Raw genomic sequence first — 21,397 nt, forward strand, 5'->3', positions numbered from 1 at the left:
ACTGTATACGACAACAGCCAGCAGCCTTAGCTTAGCATAAGGTTAGCTTAGCATAATGATTCGAAACAGGGGGAAACAGCTAGCCTGGCTCTGTCAAAATATATCAACATGACATATCGTGCTTATTAAATCTGTACAAAAAACAAAGTACGTATATTCGCTGTTTTACGTGGGGTTATGTGCTAATTCCTAACTGGTGGCATGTGCCAGGCAAGTGACGAAAACTCCAGGATGTTACAACAAAAAACAAAAATCTGGCAAATGTATTTTACACATTGTTTTTTGCATGAATTAAACAGACAAGATGTAATTTGTAATTTCCCTTTTTTTTTTACAATTCGTTTGGCTGATTCCCCTGAGTTGATTGGAGGGTTATTCATATCACCTGTTCTGTAAGGTGTGGGGGGCTTGCTCCTAATTAAGAATTGAGAGCAGCTTGGTGCATTTTTCCCTCTTGGCCAATGAGGGTGTGATGTCGCCCTCTTTTAGGGCTTAAATCCGGCCTCGCAGAACTAATGAGCGAAGATTCAGCAACTGAATTGACAATTTCTTGCCTCATATTTGTTCAGAAATAGATTTTGCCAGACAGCTGAGGTAAAATAACTGAAAGTTTTCTAGCGTATATTCTTTTTTCCAAATCGGGGGAGAGGATATGCATGATGCTGACTGAACTTACACTTTGCAACGGCAAATTTATTTCCTCTTGAAAAGGGTTTTCCAGTGTACCTCATGCTAAATGAGAGAAAAAGAGGAAGCATTGAAGCACCTTTTCTAAGCATTTAGAGAATTCGGCCATGCAGCTCTAATCATGGCTGCCCTTTAAATACTTCTGCATCATTTTATTCAGTTACAAACCTGACTAAGCAAAAAAGACGAATCGTTATTTGAATAGCCTTGGGCAGCCCCAGTGTTCATTTCCCCTCTTTGCCAATCAGGGTATGATGAAGCCATTGTATTCGGGCTTAAGAGAGGTTGGGAATTGCACACCCAGGGTAGTGGTAGGCAAAGCAGTTCTTTCCAGTGTACTGAATCACTAAAATTCAAAGATTCACAGAATCGTTCAGTGCTTGACCGGAGCTTTGACTGCTTGTATAGTCCCACTAAAACACAGCTAAACGTTCAGCTCAGCTGGCTAACTGCTTTGCAAATTGAGAGCTAAAGTCCTACCCTATCGTGGACAGCACATATTGTTCCGTGACACATAATTGAAAATAAAACATTTGTTACTACTTCCTACTCCGACTCACTCGGGGCTCATGTTCACTGTGTAGTACGTCAACGAATCGCTTGCGAATTACGCCAATGCACAATGAATGAAGGGCCCCATTGCAAGGGTCCAAGTGTACACTGTTATGATGGGCCTTAGTACGTCCAGTGCACGCTGTTATGACCGGACCCAGTGCAGTCCTAATGAAAGAAAGAAAGGGAACACTATTAACAGAGTTAAATTAATATGATAAACACAAAGCAAAGACTGTACTGACTTTACTACTTGAAAATATATATTCAAAGAAATCCCATTCTAGCTGTTTATTGTAAAAATGTCAAGTAATTAGCACACTATTATGTGCTAATGAGCAGCCCTTAAATAAGAGCATGTCTCCATTATTTCAACACAGAAGTCAGAAAGGCCACAGTCATTTTTAAGGGTGTGCCTGTGACCTTTTATATTTCAGTATCAGTCATTATTAGCCAACAGCATGGCAGCGAGCCAGAGAGCAGCTGCCATTCCTCCACACGGATCAGGAGAGAGAAGTCTCATCCTATAATTCATTTAAGGAACAACCTGCCCAACATTACACACTTACAAAGATTAGAGCCTCGGGGACTCGCAGGAGCAGATGGAGATGATAATTCTCGCTTGAAAGGAGCAGCAATAGTTAAGGTGGAGGAGAGAGCCTTTGTGCACTTTCCCCAAAACAAAAATGTTCATCTAGAGGGAATTTTGTACCAGCACTTCCTCAACCTTTAACCTCCAGGATACAATTCAGAGAGGTAGAATGAAAGACGTACACCAAACCTATGAAGATTTCCCTCTCGCTCTTTGGGGAGCATTTCCAAACGAGGTTTAATTTTCATAAGTAACAGCCTCTAGAGGAGGCAATGTGTTGTATTTTATATGAGTAATAAATTACATTTGGGGCTACACTTTCTGTGATCAAGGCTTGCGGACATGGGTGTGTGGGCACGCAGACGATACACACACAAATACACCATGAGAGAGAGAGAGAGAGAGAGAGAGACCTAAGGAAACAGAGAGATATTTAAACACACCCAGAAGAGGTCAGCTGGAGGACTCAGCCATTGCACTGCCCACACACTCCCACATGCTCAACATCATTAAAAACAAACGGGCACGACTGAAACAATGTTGCAATCTGCGATGCAACCAACACCCGAGTGAGACGGGTCTGTTGGAGTAAGAATTCGCCGCAAGAATAACAGAAAACCTCAAGGAAGGAGCGCTTTGATGTCTTGCGATTCTGCGTTACTCACTAAATTACAGCTTATGCTCTTAAGAGAGTATGATAAAAAATGAAAAAAATCTGATTTGTCAACACTATAATGAATTTTACCAATATACTTTGAAGTCAGGTGCCTCGCAGATCAATATTAATATAACCTGAATATATTAGCATCCCATCCTAATTTACTTTGACAGATTTTTGGCTGGGATCTGTTCAGTAAATTGGTTCGCTGTCTGTTCAGCTCATTGCTTTGAAGATGTATTGAGTGTCTTACGCCACCCAGTGGGCTGGACAATATCCAAACAATGGGAGGGACCAAGGAGACATCTTAAGAAAGTAGTGCACAGTAACAGAATGAATCATAACGGTTTTATTGCAGCCTTTCACACAGTGAATTTATCATTTGACATCTGATTTTAGTGGGATGTAGAGACCAGAGTTTTAAACTTTTACCACCTCCCCATCACTGATTTTGAATCTTGTGAAGTTCAAGCTCTCCGTCAGTTAAATAGACCACTTGTCTGTGTTTAAGAGCTTCAGGCCATGCACATGTCACCTCCTCCAAGAAGATGACATTTTGAGGATGGACAGCTAGCCACTTCCACAGATACGTCATCTTCTCATCGCACACCCAGGGGTTTCCTCTTAAAATAATCTGGAAAGAGGATTTCCTGTCATCCAGCAGCCCCGTGGGGGCATGCTGCAGCTGGTTCTGATTGAGCAGCAGAAGTTGGAGGTGTTGAAGACCCTGGAGGAGGGTCCCTGGCAGCTCTTGGAGCTGATTTTCCTGCAAAAACAGTTGAGATAGTTTCAGGTTGTGGGTGAAGATTGTAGGTTTCAAGGAGCTTAAGTTGTTACCGGCGAGATTCAGTGTCTCCAGGCGGGGCAGGTTCTTTAGGGCGTCGGGTTGTAGCTCTTGCAGATTGTTGTCACTAAAGTCTAGATTCTCCAGACTGGGCAGCTTCTGAAGAAGAGCGGCGGGCACAACCGTTAAACGGTTTCCAGACAAATCCAACCAGGTGATGCTACTGTTGCCAGAAAACCACTCTGCATCAGCTTTTTCAATCAGATTATTCTTCAGCACAAGACTACGAAGTGAGTCATGGCTGAAGACATTAGAAGGAAGAGACACCAGCTGATTTCCTGTCAGATCCAACATGTTCAAGTGAGGAACGTTCTTCAGTAGATCTGAAGGAAGGCTTTTTAGCTTGTTGTGATACAGCTGGAGGTTGTTTAAAAGGGGTACAGCACTCAGGTGGCTTGCTGTAATGCTGCTGAGGTTGGTGGACTGGATGGATAGTCGAGTGGTGTTGGAAGGTAAACCATCTACAGGGAAATGTGTAAGAGCGCTTTGGCTACACACCACCTCTGTAAAGGAACAGGAGCACAGATCTGGGCAAGAGTGGGCGCATTCAGCCAATGCAGTGAAAGTCAGGAGCATCCACAAGTTCATCTTTACAGCACTGCATGAAGGAAACATACACCGTGTAAGAGACGTATGACAAGAAAATGTAATTATCTGAAAATAAACGATCAGGTATTGACAAGTAATATCACCGTTTCTGAGAATCTGATAAGAAATAAGAAACCCTGAATCCTACCTGACAAGCACAGCAGAATTGCTTCTGTTTTTAGATCACGGCTTGGTTTCATGCGATGTTGAGTGTTTTTTTTGTTCCCAGCAGTGACTCAGGACAACATGTTGCAATAGGCAAACAAAACCAAGCAAACAAACCAGCTCATCGACCAGTGAGTGATTACTTTTTTCTGTACTTTCCAAAGATAAAAAACACACAAATCAATCATTTATTTTTTCATTCCGGCAAGAACATTTTTATGTAGTGGTAAAATGTTGTTTTAAGTGATTTGTAAATCTTTGATTTGCGAAACATCTTATTTCCGAAAACTGAATGAATCAGGTATTCAATTTTAATCCATTTTTGGATTTGTCTTTCTTTAAGGGACATACAATCTGTTGAAGGAATAGTTTGACGTTTTGGAAAATATGCTTATCCTGCTGAGAGTTAGATGAGAATATTGATACCACTCTCATATCTGTCAATTGGAGATGAAGCTTCAAACTGCAGCCAATTAGCTTAGCTGAGCGTAAAGACTGGAAACAGCTCGCCTGGCTCTGTCCAAAAAGCTGCCTACATGCACCTCTGAGGCTCAATAATTATGATATATTTATGTAATATCTCGTTCGTACAAAAAAGAATACGTTTTGGTTTTTGCAGGGTCGTATGCGGTGTTGGAAGATGGATTGGTTACCTTTTAGACAGACACATTTTATCTGCAATTAAAGTAAAGACGGAGAAGACAGACGTTCTTGTATGCTCTGCTTACTCATATCATATTTAATTATACATTCACATTACATCAGCAAAAGAGAATGTTTCAGTGATTGAAAAATATGACGGGCTGAACTGGATACATCCCCATGTCAGATGATAACCAGTATGAGGATGGAAAACATTAAGACTGAAGGTTTAGTTCATCTTCAGTCAGTGACATTAATGAGTGCCCCACCAGAGACTGCGGTCTGGCACATGTGATGGTCTCTGGCAGGAAGACCTTCTTCTTGTTCCTCTGAAGCCACCTCCGGAGGTACTTCACCTTCCCATCACACAGCCAGGGGTTGGAGGTCAGGTCCAGCCCCTCCTCATCCAGGGAGCTCAGAGGGTCCAGCAAACCGTCAGGGATGTGGCTCAGCTGGTTTTCATCCAGACTCAGGAGTTTGAGCTGAGTGAGCTCCTGAAAAAGGTTTTGGGGGAGTATGTTGAGGATATTCCGAGAGAGAAACAGATAGGTGAGGTTACGGCTGCTCTGAAGTACCGATGCATCCAGGGTGTCTAGCTTGTTGTTGCACAGGTTTAACCTATCGAGTTTGGTCAGTGCGTCCAGAGAATTTGCAGAGATCTGCTCCAGACGGTTATAGGCAAGGTCCAGATTCTCCAGGTGGGGCAGCTTCTGAAGCAGCGCCGTTGGGATCTACGTTAAACTGTTCCCAGACATGTCCAACCAGGTGATGTTGCTGTTATCAGGTAGCCACTCAGCATCAGCTTTTTTAATCACATTGTTCTTGAGCACCAGGTTGCGGAGTGGGGCGTGGCTAAAGACATCTGCTGGTAGGTCAGAAAGTTGGTTCCCTGTGAGATCCAAAGTGCTGAGGCGAGGAACGCCTCTGAGGAGATGAGCAGAAAGGCTCTGCAGGTGGTTGCTGTACAGGTGGAGCCCCTGCAGCAGGGGCGTGGCGTTCAGCTGCTGCTCGGAGATGGAGGTGATGTTGGTGAACTGGATGGTCAGCAAGGTGGTGTTCTTGGAGAGACCCTCGGAGGGGTACTCTGTCAGAGGGACCTCATTGCAGACCACCTCAGCTCTTCTGTGGTGGCATTTGCAAAGTGGCGGGCAGGACAGAGCGCCGTGCCAGAAATATGGCAACAAGAGAAAAGCAAGGCCACACCAGGACCTCATTACTAGAAGAGGAGACAGAGTTAAAGCTGAGGAAAATATATCAATGACTTAAAGATCCCACTGCAAAACTTCACAAATAAATTCCAGTTTGTACACATGATGTTCAGTACCATGAGTAAGAAGATAAAATGTATGTTCATGCACATGAAGTTCAGTATCTTGAGTTACAAAATAAAACTTACTGTTGATTTCTAGTTGGACGAGTGTCAGCCAGACTGCTCCTTTTGTCAGATTCAGCAGTGGTCACTTGCAAATTACTGAGTAATTTGGGGAGCAGAATCCCCCCAATCTAATAATTACTTATTGAGTAAACAAGGACTCACCACACAGTCATTCGTCAAGGACAGGCAGTTGCAACAGACTGTGTGACTCGACGCTGCAGGGAAAGTACAAAACTTTGAAACCTTGACATTTTATTTCGTACAATTTTATAGTTCTTCCAAAAACTACTAATCCTGTAATAGGATGTTGAGATCGACAGAATGTGTTCATGTGAGTTTATGCATTTTACGATTCTGATGGTTTGCCACTGAGTGACAAACTAAGTTGATGTTATTTTGCACTTTTTTAGATTTTTTAGATATGGGGATGGAGGAGCATGGAGAAAATAAAATGCATGATAATCAAATTAAAATGAGATGGATTTTATTTATTTTTCTGAAAATGTAATTAATCTGCAGAAAAGCTGTTCATGCCACAGAATGTTTCAGAAATTATTCCCACAAATGCAACATTTTTTTTAAAGTTGCATAGTTTTAGGTTGTATAGCATTAAGCACTGAACAAGAGTTCAATACATTATTATTATTAAGCTACTTCATTTACTCCACCAACACATTTGAAGAGTAAAATATGTCTCCATTTGTTACCATTGTTTGTAACCAAAGCAGAAACATATTGATGCCTCTTATATAAAAGTTTCCATAATAATGTTAAAATATTCCATTACAAGTAGCTCTGCATCCATACTGTAATAAGTACTGTATTCCAGGTAATATTAAAAGTAAAATCAATTCACTTTTAATGAGCAATTTACTGTTGTAGCTGGTTGAGTTGGAGCTAATTTTAACTCCATAATGCTGGGTGTAAACATATCTCAATAACATATTCTGATGTTTTGTATGTAAAATGTATCAACAGTAAAAGTTCTGATAATGCAGAAAAATGTCCTTGTGAGTGATACTAATATACAGCGTTTGTATTACTGATGCATTAATGTGCAAATAGTGAAAACACTCTAAAAAGAATAGTTCTCTCTGAATTGTGGTGCGTTAGAAGTATAAAGTTGCATGAATTGGAAATACATCAGTAAAATAGCACATCAGATTTGTCTACGACACACTTTCACACTACTGCAAGAAAGACGTCCTATTTAGAAATATAAATCAAAAGACGAGAGACAAATTAATATTGAATCACGACGAGAAGGAAGAAATGCCAGGAGAAGGCTGCGTGCCATCTGAGGTCGCAGCGGTCGGTACAGCAGGCTTCATGGTTATTTAACCAGAACATGCAGTGCAGTCACACAGCTGATAAGACGGAATGCATAAGACCTGCCGTATGAAATACGACTTTAGCAGATGGGCAACAAGATGAACCATTACATTATGTATGATGAGTGCCAGTTGGCTTTAGGCTGTTCTGAAAGATTTATTTCAGTCAAGCCCACTCACTCCACATGCACTGGTGAGATAGAGACAGACCTACTCTGGTATAGTTTAAATAAGTCTCCTGAAATGCACTGTAGTCAAGTGCAACATCACTTTCGTATTATTATAAAGTGTACACAGCTATATGATCATTCATGAGTATATCTTCAGACCATTAAGATCTCAGATACCACACTAATAATTCAGGTATACGTATCAACAGGTTAAACAGACGTGATAGAACATGGTGAGCTTTAGAGGAGCTGCTAAACAGACGGTCCAGTTTTCCCCAATTCTTCCTGACAACAAGAAAGACAAACTCACTTGAACTTGATTTTATACATTTCATTCACTGCCCGTTTCCTGCTTCATGCAGCGTCTACGTTTTAGTGGCGGGTGTGATATTCAGACTGAAAGGTTCAAAATAAGACAATATAAATCATTGTCATGCTTTTTTTAAATATTGATATATATCCTACATGTTGACTTTTAATAAACAATGAATGAAACATGAATTATACATTTTCTGGGTAAGAGAATTTATTTGAATTTCCCATGAATGGCAAGAAGAAAAACACATTGTTTCTGTTCGATTCACATTATTCTGTCTTGTGTTGTAATCGATCTACTTTGTGTAATTAAAACTGTATTTATTAAAAAGACAAGAAGATACTGTTAAATGATCTGCCGACTGGTAGCCTTGAAAATAGAACAATCATACACCATGAGCTACACTGTGTGTTACGATACACAGACAGACGTCTTGATCCTATTTACAAATGTTCACACACATGCCAAACACCTCACAAACAAATCCATGTGAGTCACTGCCTCCGACAGAATAACAAGTCCGTGTTTTTTCTCATGATGGTTATGAAATAAGGCAGTTTTAATCAGTGTTTTTTGTGTTCTTTAGATGAAGTCTCACTCTTATATGAATACCCAGTTTCTTGAATGACAAAGGCAGCCCCAGTTCTCATGACAACTGCCCGTTTCTGTGAATCTTTCTGTCCATCATTAGCGGGGGTTTATCATCTACTTCCCTTAAGAAACATCACATGTAGGCACTGCTTTCAGCATCCGGTCATTAATCCACAAAGATGAAAAGACGACATCTTTGATGAGCCAGGGTTAACTGTGAAGAGGGAGAGAGAGAAAATAATGAGAAAACCTGGGACGCTACCAACAGAATGGCTGGACTTCAAAGGCACGCCCACACAAAATCCACACATTAAACGAGGAAGCTATCCGGTAAACACACAATGCACGAGTAAAATGCAAAAAATAAATAAATAAACTGACAGATATGGGAATAATCTTAGCCTGTATGTTTGCAAGAGGTGAAATATTAAAGCACATTATACGCTTGTTCGCTTTTTGGCCTTTTGAAGAGAATGATAACACTTGTGTCTGTGCAGTATATGAAGCTACAGCCAGCAGATGATTAGCTTAGCTTAGCATAAAGACCCTGGCAAAATTCTTGATGTTTGTTAACTGCAGTTGGATAACTACAGTGTTGCTGGTAGACGGAATTTGTTGCTTTCGGACAGAACCAGCTCCATGCTAAGCTTAGCTAACTGGCTGCAGCTTCATATTTAATGTACAGACATGAGAGAGTTGCATAGTCACGTAACTCTCTGCTGGAAAGCAAATATGTGTATTTCCCAATCTGTCAAACTATTGCTTTCATATTTTACGTCTCGCAAACATGTAGACCAAGATTACCGACACATCAATTGGCTTCTTGTTCAAAAAGCATGTGCAGAAAGCATACTTCCCAAACCGTCAAAAACTATTCTTGTAGCAACAATGCTGTTCAAACACGGAGTTTGTTTTCCACTCAACTGAAATTTTTTAAAAATCACACAAAAACATGCCTAGTACTAACTGCAAACACACATGTAGAGGTCCAGTTACCCTCTGTACCCCCTCTTTCAGAAGAACATATCATCATCATCATCATTATCGACATCATCCAACGACCAACTCCAGTCTTTGAGGCCAAACTCAAGCAATCTGAAACAGTAAGTGTGAGGTTCATTTTGGGGGGGGGTCAAAGGCTTTTCGTGCTTCATAGCTGCTGGGGGCAATATAGGCCAAGTTCAGCAGGGGGCAGTGCAGAGCAGCGAGTAGTGAATTCAGTGACTGAACGCTGCTGGTTATGATGAGGCTGGTGTTAACGGACACGGCAGCGCGGCGTAATGGAATGGCGGACAAGCTCAACAAGCTTCGCTACTTACTGTCTCCCAGCATGAGAGACGTTAGAATGGTGGGGTCAGAGGTCAATGGAGGATGATACGGAGCATGGGGCCAGTGCTGAGGGATGAGAGCCAGTTAGATTGTGACAGAGAGAGCAAACTCAACGGAGTGTCTTAGTTAATGGCAGAAAACAAGACGGTTACAGTTAGTGACGCTCATAATGGTTTCCTACTCAATTAGGTGGCTGCTGACGCGGTGTGAGACGCCATGTTGGAGCATTAATGCTGCATACAGCGTTATGCAAATGACTCAGGAACCTTGTTTAAAGCATTACATCGCGTGTCAGCCACATCTTTAGGCCCCTTTCAACTGCATATGATTCAGAATCATCAGCAGAAACAACAAAGTCAGTTGCAAGGCTAGTTGTTTTGGTTGTGATTCCGTTTTTTAAGACAAAGTTTACTGAAATTGAAATAGATTTCTGTAAGATTAGCTCATATTTTGAGTTTTTTACCCAAAGGTTACGCTTACTACTGCGAAACGACACTGATTACTAGTTTACAATGAATTAAATTATCTTGGGACATTGAAAATATGAGGTTAGAAAAAATTAGGAGAACAGATTTACAAAAATCTGAAATGTCAATTTTTATTTCAGACAGTCACCCCCTCCCCCCCTTTTTAAACAAAGACATACATTTCTGGAGTTTTCATTATATTAAATGAAAAGTGTTACTGCAGTCACGTAAAAAGAAAACACAACAGGAACAAGCAAAGCTTTTATATGGGTGAGAAATTCATCATATTTTCTGTATGCAGTCCTCACCTGGTTTTCCCTGATGACTGCTGCTGTCTGCTGGCCTGGATCTTCATGGCCCCGCGGTGGGTGGACATATGAGGCGAACCCCTGGGGGAAGGTCTCGGGGAGCCTCGCGGAGAAGAGCGTGACGTTGCTTCAGAAAGGTTGTTTTGTGCTGCGGAGGGAGGACTCATTGTTGGCTGTTTCCTGGGGATGCGTTTGCGCAGGTGGCTGACCCAGCGCTGCTGCTCCTCCTGAGAGTTGGTCAGCAGAAGCAGCTCTTTGGCTGTGGACATGTCATAGTTCACTGTAAAGGAAAGGGATTGAAACGCATTAGAAACAGCATTTTTCCAGAGGAATCAAATCCAAGTCATATTCCAATACATATCAGCAAAGTATGATCAAATTCATCACGCACAGCGGTGCGGTTGACGGTCCTAAGTTCTACACTAACTCTTGACTGAGCGCACTGACCCTTGCAGGGCACGATAACTTCCTCCTTTCGGTCCAGGTGATCTTTGTGGCACTTGGTGCGGCAGCGGCGGCACTCGAGGGCCGGCGGGGGCTTGAAAACGTTCCACAGGGGCCGAGCGCAGGCCTCACAGCTGGAGGGGAAGTGGTACAGAGTGAGGACGAACTCGTGACCCTTGTGGCTGATGTAGGCAGGACGATCACCATGCGCCGCGGGCTCCACTGCAGGCTCCGGTTCACGTTTAATCTCGCCTTCATTGGCATACAGGATCTGGGGAAAGAAAAAAGAAAGGAAAAGGAACTTAATTGGAGATTTGTTTTGAGGTAGACGGTTGAATTGAGAACCTGATTGATACAGACAGTCTGTAGGAGGGAGAGGGAAAAGAAAGAGACGTCAACAGGCAGTGTCCTAGCTCATTACCTGGAATATCCTTGGAATTTCTTTGACATCTGCACGATACACATCAGTATGAGTGACAGGTCGGGCATGAAACAGCTTACTGTAGGAGGGAAAGAGGGGCAAGACTTAAGAGTAGACCCAGGATAACATGGGTCATTAATAAGTGCACAAAATATCGATTCAACTGCCGTTTTAGCGTCCGTCTTTTGTTCTTATTCTGTATATCTGTTTATTTAAATCTCCGGCAGGGGATTAATGTCATCGCTTACATGTGTGCGTGACTGAGTGTGCACCTCTGTGTCTGTCTAATCTCACAATCTGCTGCAGCAAACTGCATGATATTTCGGGCGGCCAGTCATGGCTGCAGGCCTTTTGTGTTGCGGTGACGAACACTTTCTCAAAACACCTTTTTATGTATTTGATGTATTCGACTGCCTGCTGACTAAAGGATACTTCTCTACTGTCGGATGGATTGCAGTGAGATGTGGTTCATATATTCATGCCCCCCTCACGATGAATTAAAATAACTTTGGTGATCCCTTAAATCTTGTGCCATTATCAGGTCAAAATTTGAATCTGTCCAATATTTTGGATTATGATCAAATACCTGCAAAAGCACTGACATTTCCACAGAATTAGCTGTATTTTGGGTTTAGTGCCAACTAATAAATATTAGCAACTAGTATGGCCGTCGACTGTTGGTCGTTAATAACCATAATCACATTCTTCATACCATAATCATACATTTTTGGTGTTACATGTTCAAACCATGTTTTAAAATCACTCACTCGATGTCCAGGGTCATGAAAGGGTTGGCCTGCTCTCGGTCCAGCTCGCTGTTGTAGAACAGGATCTTCCTGCTGCTCACAACAATATACTTTAAAGGAAAGGGACGCAAGGGCCAAAAGGTTAGAGGGGGAAATGACCTGATGGTGATTACAAAGAAAACAAATCTGTAGATATGAGATATGGCGGCGGGTATATTACTTTTTTGTCCCAGCCAAAGCGCTTTGTGTTCTTGCTTGGAAGTGAAATCCAGCCCTCGAGCCTCGAGTCTAGTTGGCAGAGAAAAAAACAGATGTTAACACGAAGCGGAGAGCTGCCTTTAATCATCTGAACAACTTAAAAGAACAACGTGACATTTTGAAATGGCGGCATTTGGTGTAATTTTCTTGAAACAGAACCTCAATTGGAGAGGAAATGATTCCTCGCTGTAACTAAAAGGGCAAGTGTCATGAAGCTTTGCTACTTCATTTCAACAACAGACTATTCAGTGGCAGCTCTACGGATTATGAGGAATCTCAGGCACAACGCATGGCAGGTCAATTAAAATGAGAATCAAATGGAGAGCGCCTTATTTTTATGTTAGGAAAACCTCTGCACACCAACTTCACTCTTAGTAAAAACCCCACATCTTTTGCAGTGGGATACATTTGACCAAAGCAGGACAGCAACATCAAGCTGTGAGTATTCACATGGCCAGTGAGTGCTAAAAAGGATTAATGCACAGCAGACACAGAGTCAACAGAGCAGAGGGATTTGCAGAAACTTTGCAGGGTTGAACCAGGGTTTGAGCTATTTCTTTCTCAATTCAAGAAGAAAAAAAAAACTCAAATGAATGTCATAAACATTTGTTAGGTCATTTGCACTTTTCATTTGCATCCTATCTCAGGTTTGAACCGCCATGCAGGGTCACCTGCAGGTTCAGCCTCAGGGGGCTGCTCGTAAGTGAGGGCCAGGGGACGGTGGCCCTGCTCCACCTGCCCGTCATATTCATCCTCATCCTCATCCTCATCCTCAGAGTCGAAGAGAGTGTGAGCAGAGTGAAGGCTGGGCCGGGTGTCAACGCAGACAGATTTGTGTGTGCGCTGGTAGGTGAAGGACATTGATTCTGAGGTGTGAGATTGAGTAATGCGCACTGTGCCGGACCATGAAGAGGACATTTGAGGTGAAATGAGGAGAGGGGGGGGGGGAAGGAAGAAGCATATAGAGGAAAAGGTCAAAAATCAATTGGCCTGGAAGAGACTCAAAGTGAAAACAAAGGATACGGCACAAACTCAGGAAGAGAGACTGCAGCAAGAGGAATGCAGGAAGTGCATGCGGAAGTGTTGTCGCCAAATTATAGGATGGTGAGTGTGAGACGAAGTCTCCGTTGTCTACCTGGGTATCCTTCGCCCATGTCCAGGTCGTTGCCACTGCTGATGCTAGTAGAGTCCATCGAGTGAACGCTGAGGGAAGTGATCTGGCATCGAAGCTGCTCGATGTCACTGTCTTTGCTGGACAACGCCATCTGAAGATCCAGACGCACCTGGTTCTCTTCTGCAATCACCTGAATAACAGAAATGAGCAGGTTTTTAAGCGCAGTTCAATGTATTTTCTATAATAAACACAAAATGATTGTACACTTTTTTAAATTTAGTGTGCATATATTCGTGCCATTTGTTGATATGCTGGTGTGCAGTGATGGCATACTGACCCCCTGCATATCGTTCAGCTCTCTCTGGTACTTGATGATGGTGCTGTTGAGCTTCTCCTTCTCCGTTCTCAGCTCCTGCTGCAGCTTCCTGTTCTCCTTCTCCTTCCTGTGCACCTCAGTGTCGATGCTTCGGTGGCCTCCTCGCCCCGTCTCCCTCCTGTTCATTACCTCGGCCAACTTGTTGATAGCCTGGGAGCGAAAACACAGCACCATAGCTCGTCAGAGGTCGATTTGTGATTAATGTGAATTCAGTGAATACACAGGGAAGCCTGCAGAAATATCAATGTTGCTGGACGAAAGATTTTTTTTTTTTAAACCCGTTTCAGATCTCAGAGTTCAACACAAGCATGCAGCTGAACATTATTCTTAACAACAAATGATGTGACAGAACAGTCGTAAAATGCCAGACAGTAAAAGTAGGAAAGTATAGAAAATATTCCAGGCTTTCCAGACCTGTGTAGGCGCCCAGACACACACACCTGGATTTTTAGTGTCCTTTCATTCTGCAGCAGCTTTTCAAAGGACAGTTTGATCTGCTTCTCCTCCTCCTTGTCTTTCTGGAGCTCTGTATCAATAGCAGAGAAGAATATTAATTCAGGGCTTGTAAACTTTATTACTTTGCACAAGTTTTAGAGAAGTAACCCATTAATTATACTGCAAGTTTAAAAACAGACATTCTGCCGACACTTGGTTCCCTGATGACGAGATGAATGGCTAATTATCATGACATTTTAATAGCACCTCACCCCATAAATCATATGGATATGTAAGACAGCTGTTCAACACATTTTCCAGGGCTGAGGGAAATGTCCTTCCTGTGGAAATCTCCCTCGTTAACTTCAAATGACACTCACGTTGCTGCATGTTCTTCAGCTGATTGTTGAGCTCCTCTTTCTCGCTGGCCAGGTTGGCCACATCCACCGTCAGAGTGCGATTGGACTCTTCCAGCTGTAGAGGCCGTGAGAGTAGCAAACAAATCAATACAACGTCATCTATATAGCAGATTAGAAAACGATGTATTAGTACGATTCACGTTTTCTATCCTGTATGATCCGAACTACTGTGATCGTCATTGCTGATCCTCAATTTTAATCCAACTGCAACTAGCTAGAGACAATTAGCTGATTGCTGATTATCTAATTAAAGGCACCCTGTGGCGTTTCTGATCTTTTTCTTTTCTTTCTGTCCGTTTTTAGGCTGTTCCACTGATGGACAGTTGGTGGCGGTAGCGCGCAAAGAAAGGTCGCAAAGTGCCAACAAAAAGCAGGAAAGAAGACCGCAAGCGAGCAAACATGGATGCAAACAATACAGAGGTTTCGCTCAATAAATACTTTTGGTACAGGAGAGAACTAAAATTGTACATTAAGTTTCAAACCAACCAAATAAATCCTTCACTAATATCAAAATTGTACACATACTTCCCAATCAACTAAAATGGTCCCGAACCAGACTCTAATCTCACCGAGTTGATGGTGGCCTCCTTGTCGCCAAGCTCCTGTTTGTGTCTCGCCATCATGTCTTTGATCTCCAGCTCCTTCATGATCTTCTCCTTCTCCAGATCGGAGTACTGCTCCTCAGCGATGGAGCGAGCCAGCTGCTCGGAGTCAGCCTTGGTCAAACTGGCTTCCAGCTGGGCTGTCATGGAATCCCTGCAGAGGGAGGATGGGAAGGAACCGTGATTACAATATTAGTAAATTGCTAGAAGTGGGTCAATCTTTTACTGCAAAAAAAACCCCTGCTGTTATCATGCCATTCAGAGGTAGAGTGCCGATAGAGTGGACAAACATTCAATCTTGACCTTTTTTGCCAATGAGTTACACTGGATTATAGTATTAACTTTTTGTCTCCAGCAACATTTGTCTGGAGTGCTGTGAGGAATTTAAGTTTAAAAGCGCTCCTAGCGATGGATATCACGCGATAGAATGTTTACTTGTAGAAGGTTTAAACTAAAAGAAGAGTTACTGAATTTATTGTGCACTGTGAGAGAAACCAGAGAATTTATGACGCCGCCATAAAGTAATACAAATCAGAGATGGGGGATGTTTCTGAAAGGTTTCTGAGGACAGCCTTCAAGAAGGAGGGAGGAATTGGTCAAGGAAGTGGTATCAGGTCATTTCAGTGTTGCAGGGTCTGTGGTGATGGCGTTTACACTGGTTACCTCTCCTCCTGATATTCTGCCAGTCGTAGCTGCACCTCTTTGAACAGGTTATTCCTCTCCTCACCATCGTCCTTCAGCTCACGGATCTGCGTCTTGTAAAGGGTCTTGGGAGGAAAACAGCCGGAGATTCAGTTCATTTCATGTCACAGATTGAGATGGAATTGAAAAATGGTTCAACGATGGTTAGAATTACTGTGAAAAACTGCTCAGCCTCCAGTTGGTCCTTCAGTTCCTTCAGCTGGCCACCAGCCTCCTGCTTCTCCCTGGAACAGGACCAACAATCTGTCAATCACTGCTCCTGGCCAACAAACTCGGCTGCATTCTGTGTTTATGTGCAATGTGCATTATGCTCAATCTGCCATTATGCGCGTTTGACCTGCGTAGCTCCTGGTTCTGCTTCTCCAGGACCTGCTTCATGTCCAGCAGGTGGTTGAGCTCCTGTTTGAGCTGTTTCTCTGAGGAGCAGAGCACCAACACCTGCTGGTTCTGCATCTTCAGATCGCTCTGGCTCATGCTCCGCTTGTGGATCTCCTGCTCCAGACGCAAACTCAGGCTCTTTACCTGCACAAACACACACGTGCACAGACACAAGCATCAGTGGTGGCACTAATTGACAGTTACGGGGAACAATAAGCTGCAGAACAAAGAGTAAGGGCTGCAAGTAATGCTTGTTTTCATGATGGATTGTTCTATCAAATTGCTGAGTCTATAAAAAGTTGAAAAATAAGGTTCCAGAGGTGTTTAATTGCAATTTCCCCATTGCTTATTTTGTCTGAACATCAGTTAAAAACTTGAAAGGACTCTGGTTATGTTGGAAGGAAATATAAGGAGAAGCTGCAAATATCCAAAATGGAGAAAAAAAAAAAAACTTTCGTTTGACGTATTTTATTTGATTGACTTAAAATAATGATATTGAGTATTGCTCTAATGTTCCATCAAGCGATTGGTTGATTAAAAGCAGGACGCACCTCTTCAGAAAGTTTCTCCTTCTGTGCGTGCAGCTCGTCCAGCTTCTGCTGCGCCTGCTTGTAGTCGCAGTCCAGCATGGAGTGGTCCTTCTCTTGTTGCAGCAGCTTTCCCTCCATCTGAAGCTTCATGCTGCGCTCCTCCTGCATGTTGCTCTCCATCTCTGGACCAAACAAAACAACCAGGAGAACCCCTCAGTAGGAATTATCTACCCAGCATTCAATGTGCCACTTGAAGTGCCAGCGCGTTATAGTTTCTGTCAAATGCAGTTTGTCAAAGATCTGTTGTTTCATGTCTTCTCCAGCCTTCCTGAGTAACGCAGGACACTTTTTCAACTTTCATCATGGATAGTACCCGTGCTCTTTTGTGTTTTTATTTCCATATTTGTGTTAAGAAAAACGCCATATGCTGAAGCACTTTATCCATCCTGCAATCGTTGTTTTACTTGCTCACCTTTTAAGGCCTCAGACTTAGCCTCCTCGATGGTCTGGTAGATTTTGTTTTTGTCTGCGAGCTTGGCATTGGTGTTCTTGTGTTCTGCCTCTTCTTGCTCCAGACTCTGCTGAAGCAACTTCAGCTTGAACGTCAAGTCAATCTCTTGGTTGCTCCTCTCCTACAGAATCAAAGGGGATATTGGGATATTCTATTGGCTATCATCACCTAGGGGTGTTTTGTAGAAAAAGGTACATTTTCAAAATACTGGAGAACAGTGTCAACGTAATCTAGAAATGTCAACTCGGAGTTTGCAGCGGGGATGTCTCTTGGAGTCGCCTCGAACTCTCAATTCACGTTGGAAATTAGCATTTAGAAATGACCACTAACCTTCTCGAGGTCATTGAGCTTCTCATGTAGCTGCTTCTTTTCCGTCTGGACCTCGGAGAGACAGGACTTCTCCTCCTTCACCTCTTCTTCCAGGCCAGAGATACGTCCTAAAGTGGGTTGATCGGAAAAACGGATGAGGAAATAATTATGAAAGGAATAGAAGAGGACCTGGAGTGCAGTGAATGCAAGAAAAAAAAAAAAAAAACTAGAAGAAAATGCACCATACCTGTTTAGTTTAAAACAAATAGGTGAGACATTCCATAATGCTCCTGCTCTCTCCAAAGTATGAAAAACAACACGCTTAATGTTTATTTTCCCTTTCAGTAACTCCACCCACGTGGAGAGTTTTAGCAGGGGAAAAAAAAAAGCACAAGCCATCGCAGCAAACAGGCAACACTTTTGTTTTGGTACGTCCCCTCTGACCTCAGCGACTGGCCTCCTCTTTGCATGGGCTGAACACGTTTAAGTTTCCAAACAGCGTCTCTCACAAGAGGTGCTGGCTCTGGCCTGGTTTTGCCTTTCACAGCCTCTTGCTTCACTCTCAGCCTTTTGAACAGATGTTTCCACCTCTGATCTGATATTTCCCAAGGCCTGGTCCAAAAACACGATCTAATAACCAACGTCCAGCCTCCAGCTCCAAGTTGTGTAATGCCCTCTTTCCCCTGCTACTGAGGAGATGTTTACTGAATGAGCCCATGAAGATCACAGTTTGAGCAGCTGCACTTACGTCAGTGAATAAACCTTTAGGACTGGGACATTCTAACTTCGCTACAATTGCCACATTTCAACGGACAAATTCTTTAAAATAATGGTTGGCTGGTTGCCAAGGGTAACAGTGGTTTTCTTACGCTTATTGTTCATTTACAACCACTGTGTGCAGACTGTGTGTATAAACAGACCAATAAAGTGAGAATATGTAACTATTGCTGAACAGCAGCCCCTGTAGCTCCAACTGACAATTATGGTATTGGGCTTAGCATTTAGATGAAATGCTAAGCTATGATAGAGCAACGGAAGAAAGCTTATAACGTTCATGTCTGATATACAGCTTGCTAACTACCAAACTGGTCATACCAGACCAAATAAAGCTGTAGCAACAAAACCTTTGTATGTAATGCACTGAAAAACTGTATTTTTAAATCAAACTTTTAATTTGTAAGATAAAGCGTCATATTTCTTCTCTCAAAAGTGACATAGTCTCGTGTTTAAACTACGTGGAACGTTTAAATGTTTGTTTGAAAGTGTAACAGACAACCACGCCTCACCCTGCAGGTCACTGATAGTTTCTGTCCGGAGGTTACGGTCTCTTCTCTCCTCCTCCAGCTCGGCCTGCAGCCCCATCAGCTGCTTCTCCAGCTCCATCTTGCTGGTTTCAAGCTGGCTGCACTTTTCCTGCATCTCCCTGAGGCTCGCCTCCAGGCTCTGAGCCTGTTTCTGCACCTCTGCCTGACTCTTCTTCAGCCGCGCTGCCGCCTCCTGCTCAGCCTGCAGCAGGGTGTTGGCCTCCTCAAGCTGCAGATGAGAAACAGACAGGATGAATCTTTTTCCCTGCAGGCTGAACTGGGTCAGTGGGTCACGTTAAAAGGGATTTAATTAGGCAAAAGCAGAGGAATAATGAAAACGGCAGACACAGTTGCTTGAATATGGATTATTAAATTACCATGTTTGATTTACATAAGTATGAAAACGACAGTAAAGCATAATAAAAAAGAAAGTCTAATTTAAGCTTTCCCTCACTTGTCTCTGGAGGTGGATGTTCTTCTCATTGGAGATCTGGGAATTTTGGTTCTTCTTCTTAAGATCCTCCAGCTGGTCCCTCAGATTGTTCACTTAAGACAGAGAAATAAAAGAGTTAATACAGTACATGATCCATCACATTCAGTGGACCCTGGAAACACCACTATCCACCGGAATATAGAAACATATAGAATATACCGAGATATAAACAGCGGGATGCAGAACTACCAGATATCCTCGTGGCTTATTACAATGTTTGAATGAGTTAACAGTCAGACTGATATGTTAGAACAATTGTTTGCAAGTAAAATATATGAAAAGGAGAACAAGTGAAGACCTACATACATAAACAGTTGGTTCAATAATCTGCTGACCATGAAATCAGATGCAGTTTGCATCATATTTGTAAGTATTCAAGCGAAATGTTTCGAAATATTCCCAGGTGCTCACATTCGTTCTCCAGGCTGCGCTTTCGGTCACATTCAATCTCCACCTTGCGCAGGTTCTCTGTGCTCTGGTGCTGCAGGAGAGCTCTCTCCGTCTCCAGCTGCCTCAGCGAGGCCTCGACTCTCTGCCTGCTACTCATCTAATCGGAAAGGAAAACGCAAAGAATGCGAGTGGAATTATTAGCTTTTTCTTTTCTTTAAATCACACGAGGTACATGGTGGAATTGGCATCGATTCTTACCTCCTTGTCTAATTCTTTGACCAGCTTGTCTAAACGGTTGGTGGTATTTCTGGGGGGGGGGGGGGAGAAAAGTTTTATTGCAGATATCTTCACACAAATCATTGAATTGACACCAGGTCACCGACAGAATATGGACTTTACTGGTGGAACATGTTGGAAGTGATTTTATTTTCCTTTCTTTTTAACTTCTATCTTATGAGGAACTAAAGCGTCCGCTTCACAGGACGGGATGTCGCTGTTGATGTCCCTTTCTGTTGTGTAAAGCAATCAAACACATTTCCTGCGTCATCCAACGGATCGCACACAACATGAATTCCAATCTTAATATTAATTATACCGATGTCTCAGAATGAATGTGATAATGATCAATATACAAATGCTACATGCGCAACCTTTAACATGTTGGATATGAAGATTGGACGGTCAGATATTCAGTTCAAGACATTCTTCTGGTAGAAATTCAACATCCTTAACTCAAAGTTTTGGCGATTTAATCCTTGAATGAGCTGCTTTATCGTGACAGAAGAGTTAACAAAAGGTTTGCAGTAAATGGCAACGTATTTGTAGTGTGTCAGCGCCGGTATTTGCATTGAAAAAACGGTTGCTCAGCTCTGCCTGTGCTATTTGTTTAGTCATACTTGCACTTGTGCTCCAGCTCATCTTTGGCCTGCATCTCATGGTCAACCTGCTCCTCCAGCTGATGCAGTTTTTTCTGCAGCTGCTCAGATAGACAGACCAGAACAGAAATATGCTATTATTTAACAGTCATTTTCATCTTGTATTCTATGTCTTTTATCTCTCCTCAGTTACCATAATATTAAGACCACATGCACAAAAACACCGACCTCTTTCTGACTCTCCGAGCAGTTCTCCTTCTCCTCAGAGCTTTCCTTACTGTCCTCCACAGAGCGGTTCTTACCTCCCTTCAGCAGCCTGACAGAGAAAGAAGGGACAGAGGAGACCAATGGATGTCTGTCACTGTCTTTACAAAACCCAACACTTTCCTCAGGACCAATTTTACTATCCTCGCCAGGGGGACATTTGTATGTTGAATAAAGTATATATCCAGCACAAAACTGTGGTGTTGTAGAA

At 42.7% G+C, this 21,397-nt stretch overlaps 2 protein-coding genes and 1 pseudogene across 7 annotated transcripts in view; all 3 read right to left on the reverse strand.

Annotated features, from left to right (window-relative positions):
- Positions 1 to 2,931: 2,931 nt before the first annotated feature.
- Positions 2,932 to 3,921, reverse strand: LOC306793525 (uncharacterized protein; the record flags this gene model as incomplete). The annotated part of the gene is made up of 1 exon (XM_079291168.1): positions 2,932 to 3,921. One exon carries the CDS (start codon positions 3,919 to 3,921, stop codon positions 2,932 to 2,934), a length of 990 nt encoding a protein of 329 aa, XP_079147294.1.
- A 1,022-nt stretch (positions 3,922 to 4,943) lies between these two features.
- Positions 4,944 to 5,942, reverse strand: LOC306793665 (annotated as a pseudogene). The gene has a single exon. The product of its transcript is annotated as an uncharacterized misc_RNA (transcript).
- Positions 5,943 to 8,122: 2,180 nt separating this feature from the next.
- The window catches only part of LOC306793359 (rho-associated protein kinase 2-like), a 31,437-nt gene continuing 18,162 nt past the window's right edge, over positions 8,123 to 21,397 (reverse strand). Inside the window, exons 10-34 of one of the 5 annotated variants that reach the window (XM_079290950.1) lie at positions 21,151 to 21,238; positions 20,944 to 21,023; positions 20,306 to 20,354; positions 20,069 to 20,204; positions 19,619 to 19,710; positions 19,147 to 19,393; positions 17,882 to 17,988; positions 17,513 to 17,672; positions 17,062 to 17,222; positions 16,470 to 16,654; positions 16,287 to 16,356; positions 16,094 to 16,197; positions 15,398 to 15,584; positions 14,790 to 14,883; positions 14,415 to 14,500; positions 13,936 to 14,124; positions 13,620 to 13,788; positions 13,156 to 13,377; positions 12,447 to 12,514; positions 12,248 to 12,336; positions 11,481 to 11,559; positions 11,063 to 11,330; positions 10,616 to 10,895; positions 9,508 to 9,606; positions 8,123 to 8,725 (exon numbers count right to left, since the gene is read on the reverse strand). In XM_079290950.1, the coding sequence (XP_079147076.1) occupies positions 9,525 to 9,606; positions 10,616 to 10,895; positions 11,063 to 11,330; positions 11,481 to 11,559; positions 12,248 to 12,336; positions 12,447 to 12,514; positions 13,156 to 13,377; positions 13,620 to 13,788; positions 13,936 to 14,124; positions 14,415 to 14,500; positions 14,790 to 14,883; positions 15,398 to 15,584; positions 16,094 to 16,197; positions 16,287 to 16,356; positions 16,470 to 16,654; positions 17,062 to 17,222; positions 17,513 to 17,672; positions 17,882 to 17,988; positions 19,147 to 19,393; positions 19,619 to 19,710; positions 20,069 to 20,204; positions 20,306 to 20,354; positions 20,944 to 21,023; positions 21,151 to 21,238 (3,292 nt within the window). In that variant the 3' untranslated portion in view covers positions 8,123 to 8,725; positions 9,508 to 9,524. Of the gene's footprint in view, positions 8,726 to 9,507; positions 9,607 to 9,830; positions 9,907 to 10,615; positions 10,896 to 11,062; positions 11,331 to 11,480; positions 11,560 to 12,247; positions 12,337 to 12,446; positions 12,515 to 13,155; positions 13,378 to 13,619; positions 13,789 to 13,935; positions 14,125 to 14,414; positions 14,501 to 14,789; positions 14,884 to 15,397; positions 15,585 to 16,093; positions 16,198 to 16,286; positions 16,357 to 16,469; positions 16,655 to 17,061; positions 17,223 to 17,512; positions 17,673 to 17,881; positions 17,989 to 19,146; positions 19,394 to 19,618; positions 19,711 to 20,068; positions 20,205 to 20,305; positions 20,355 to 20,943; positions 21,024 to 21,150; positions 21,239 to 21,397 lie in introns of those variants that run through there. The other 4 variants (XM_079290951.1, XM_079290952.1, XM_079290954.1 and 1 more) reach the window with 4 other exon arrangements.

Source organism: Melanostigma gelatinosum (genome assembly GCF_949748355.1).
Source record: "Melanostigma gelatinosum genome assembly, chromosome: 19".
Taxonomy (NCBI): Eukaryota; Metazoa; Chordata; class Actinopteri; order Perciformes; family Zoarcidae; genus Melanostigma; species Melanostigma gelatinosum.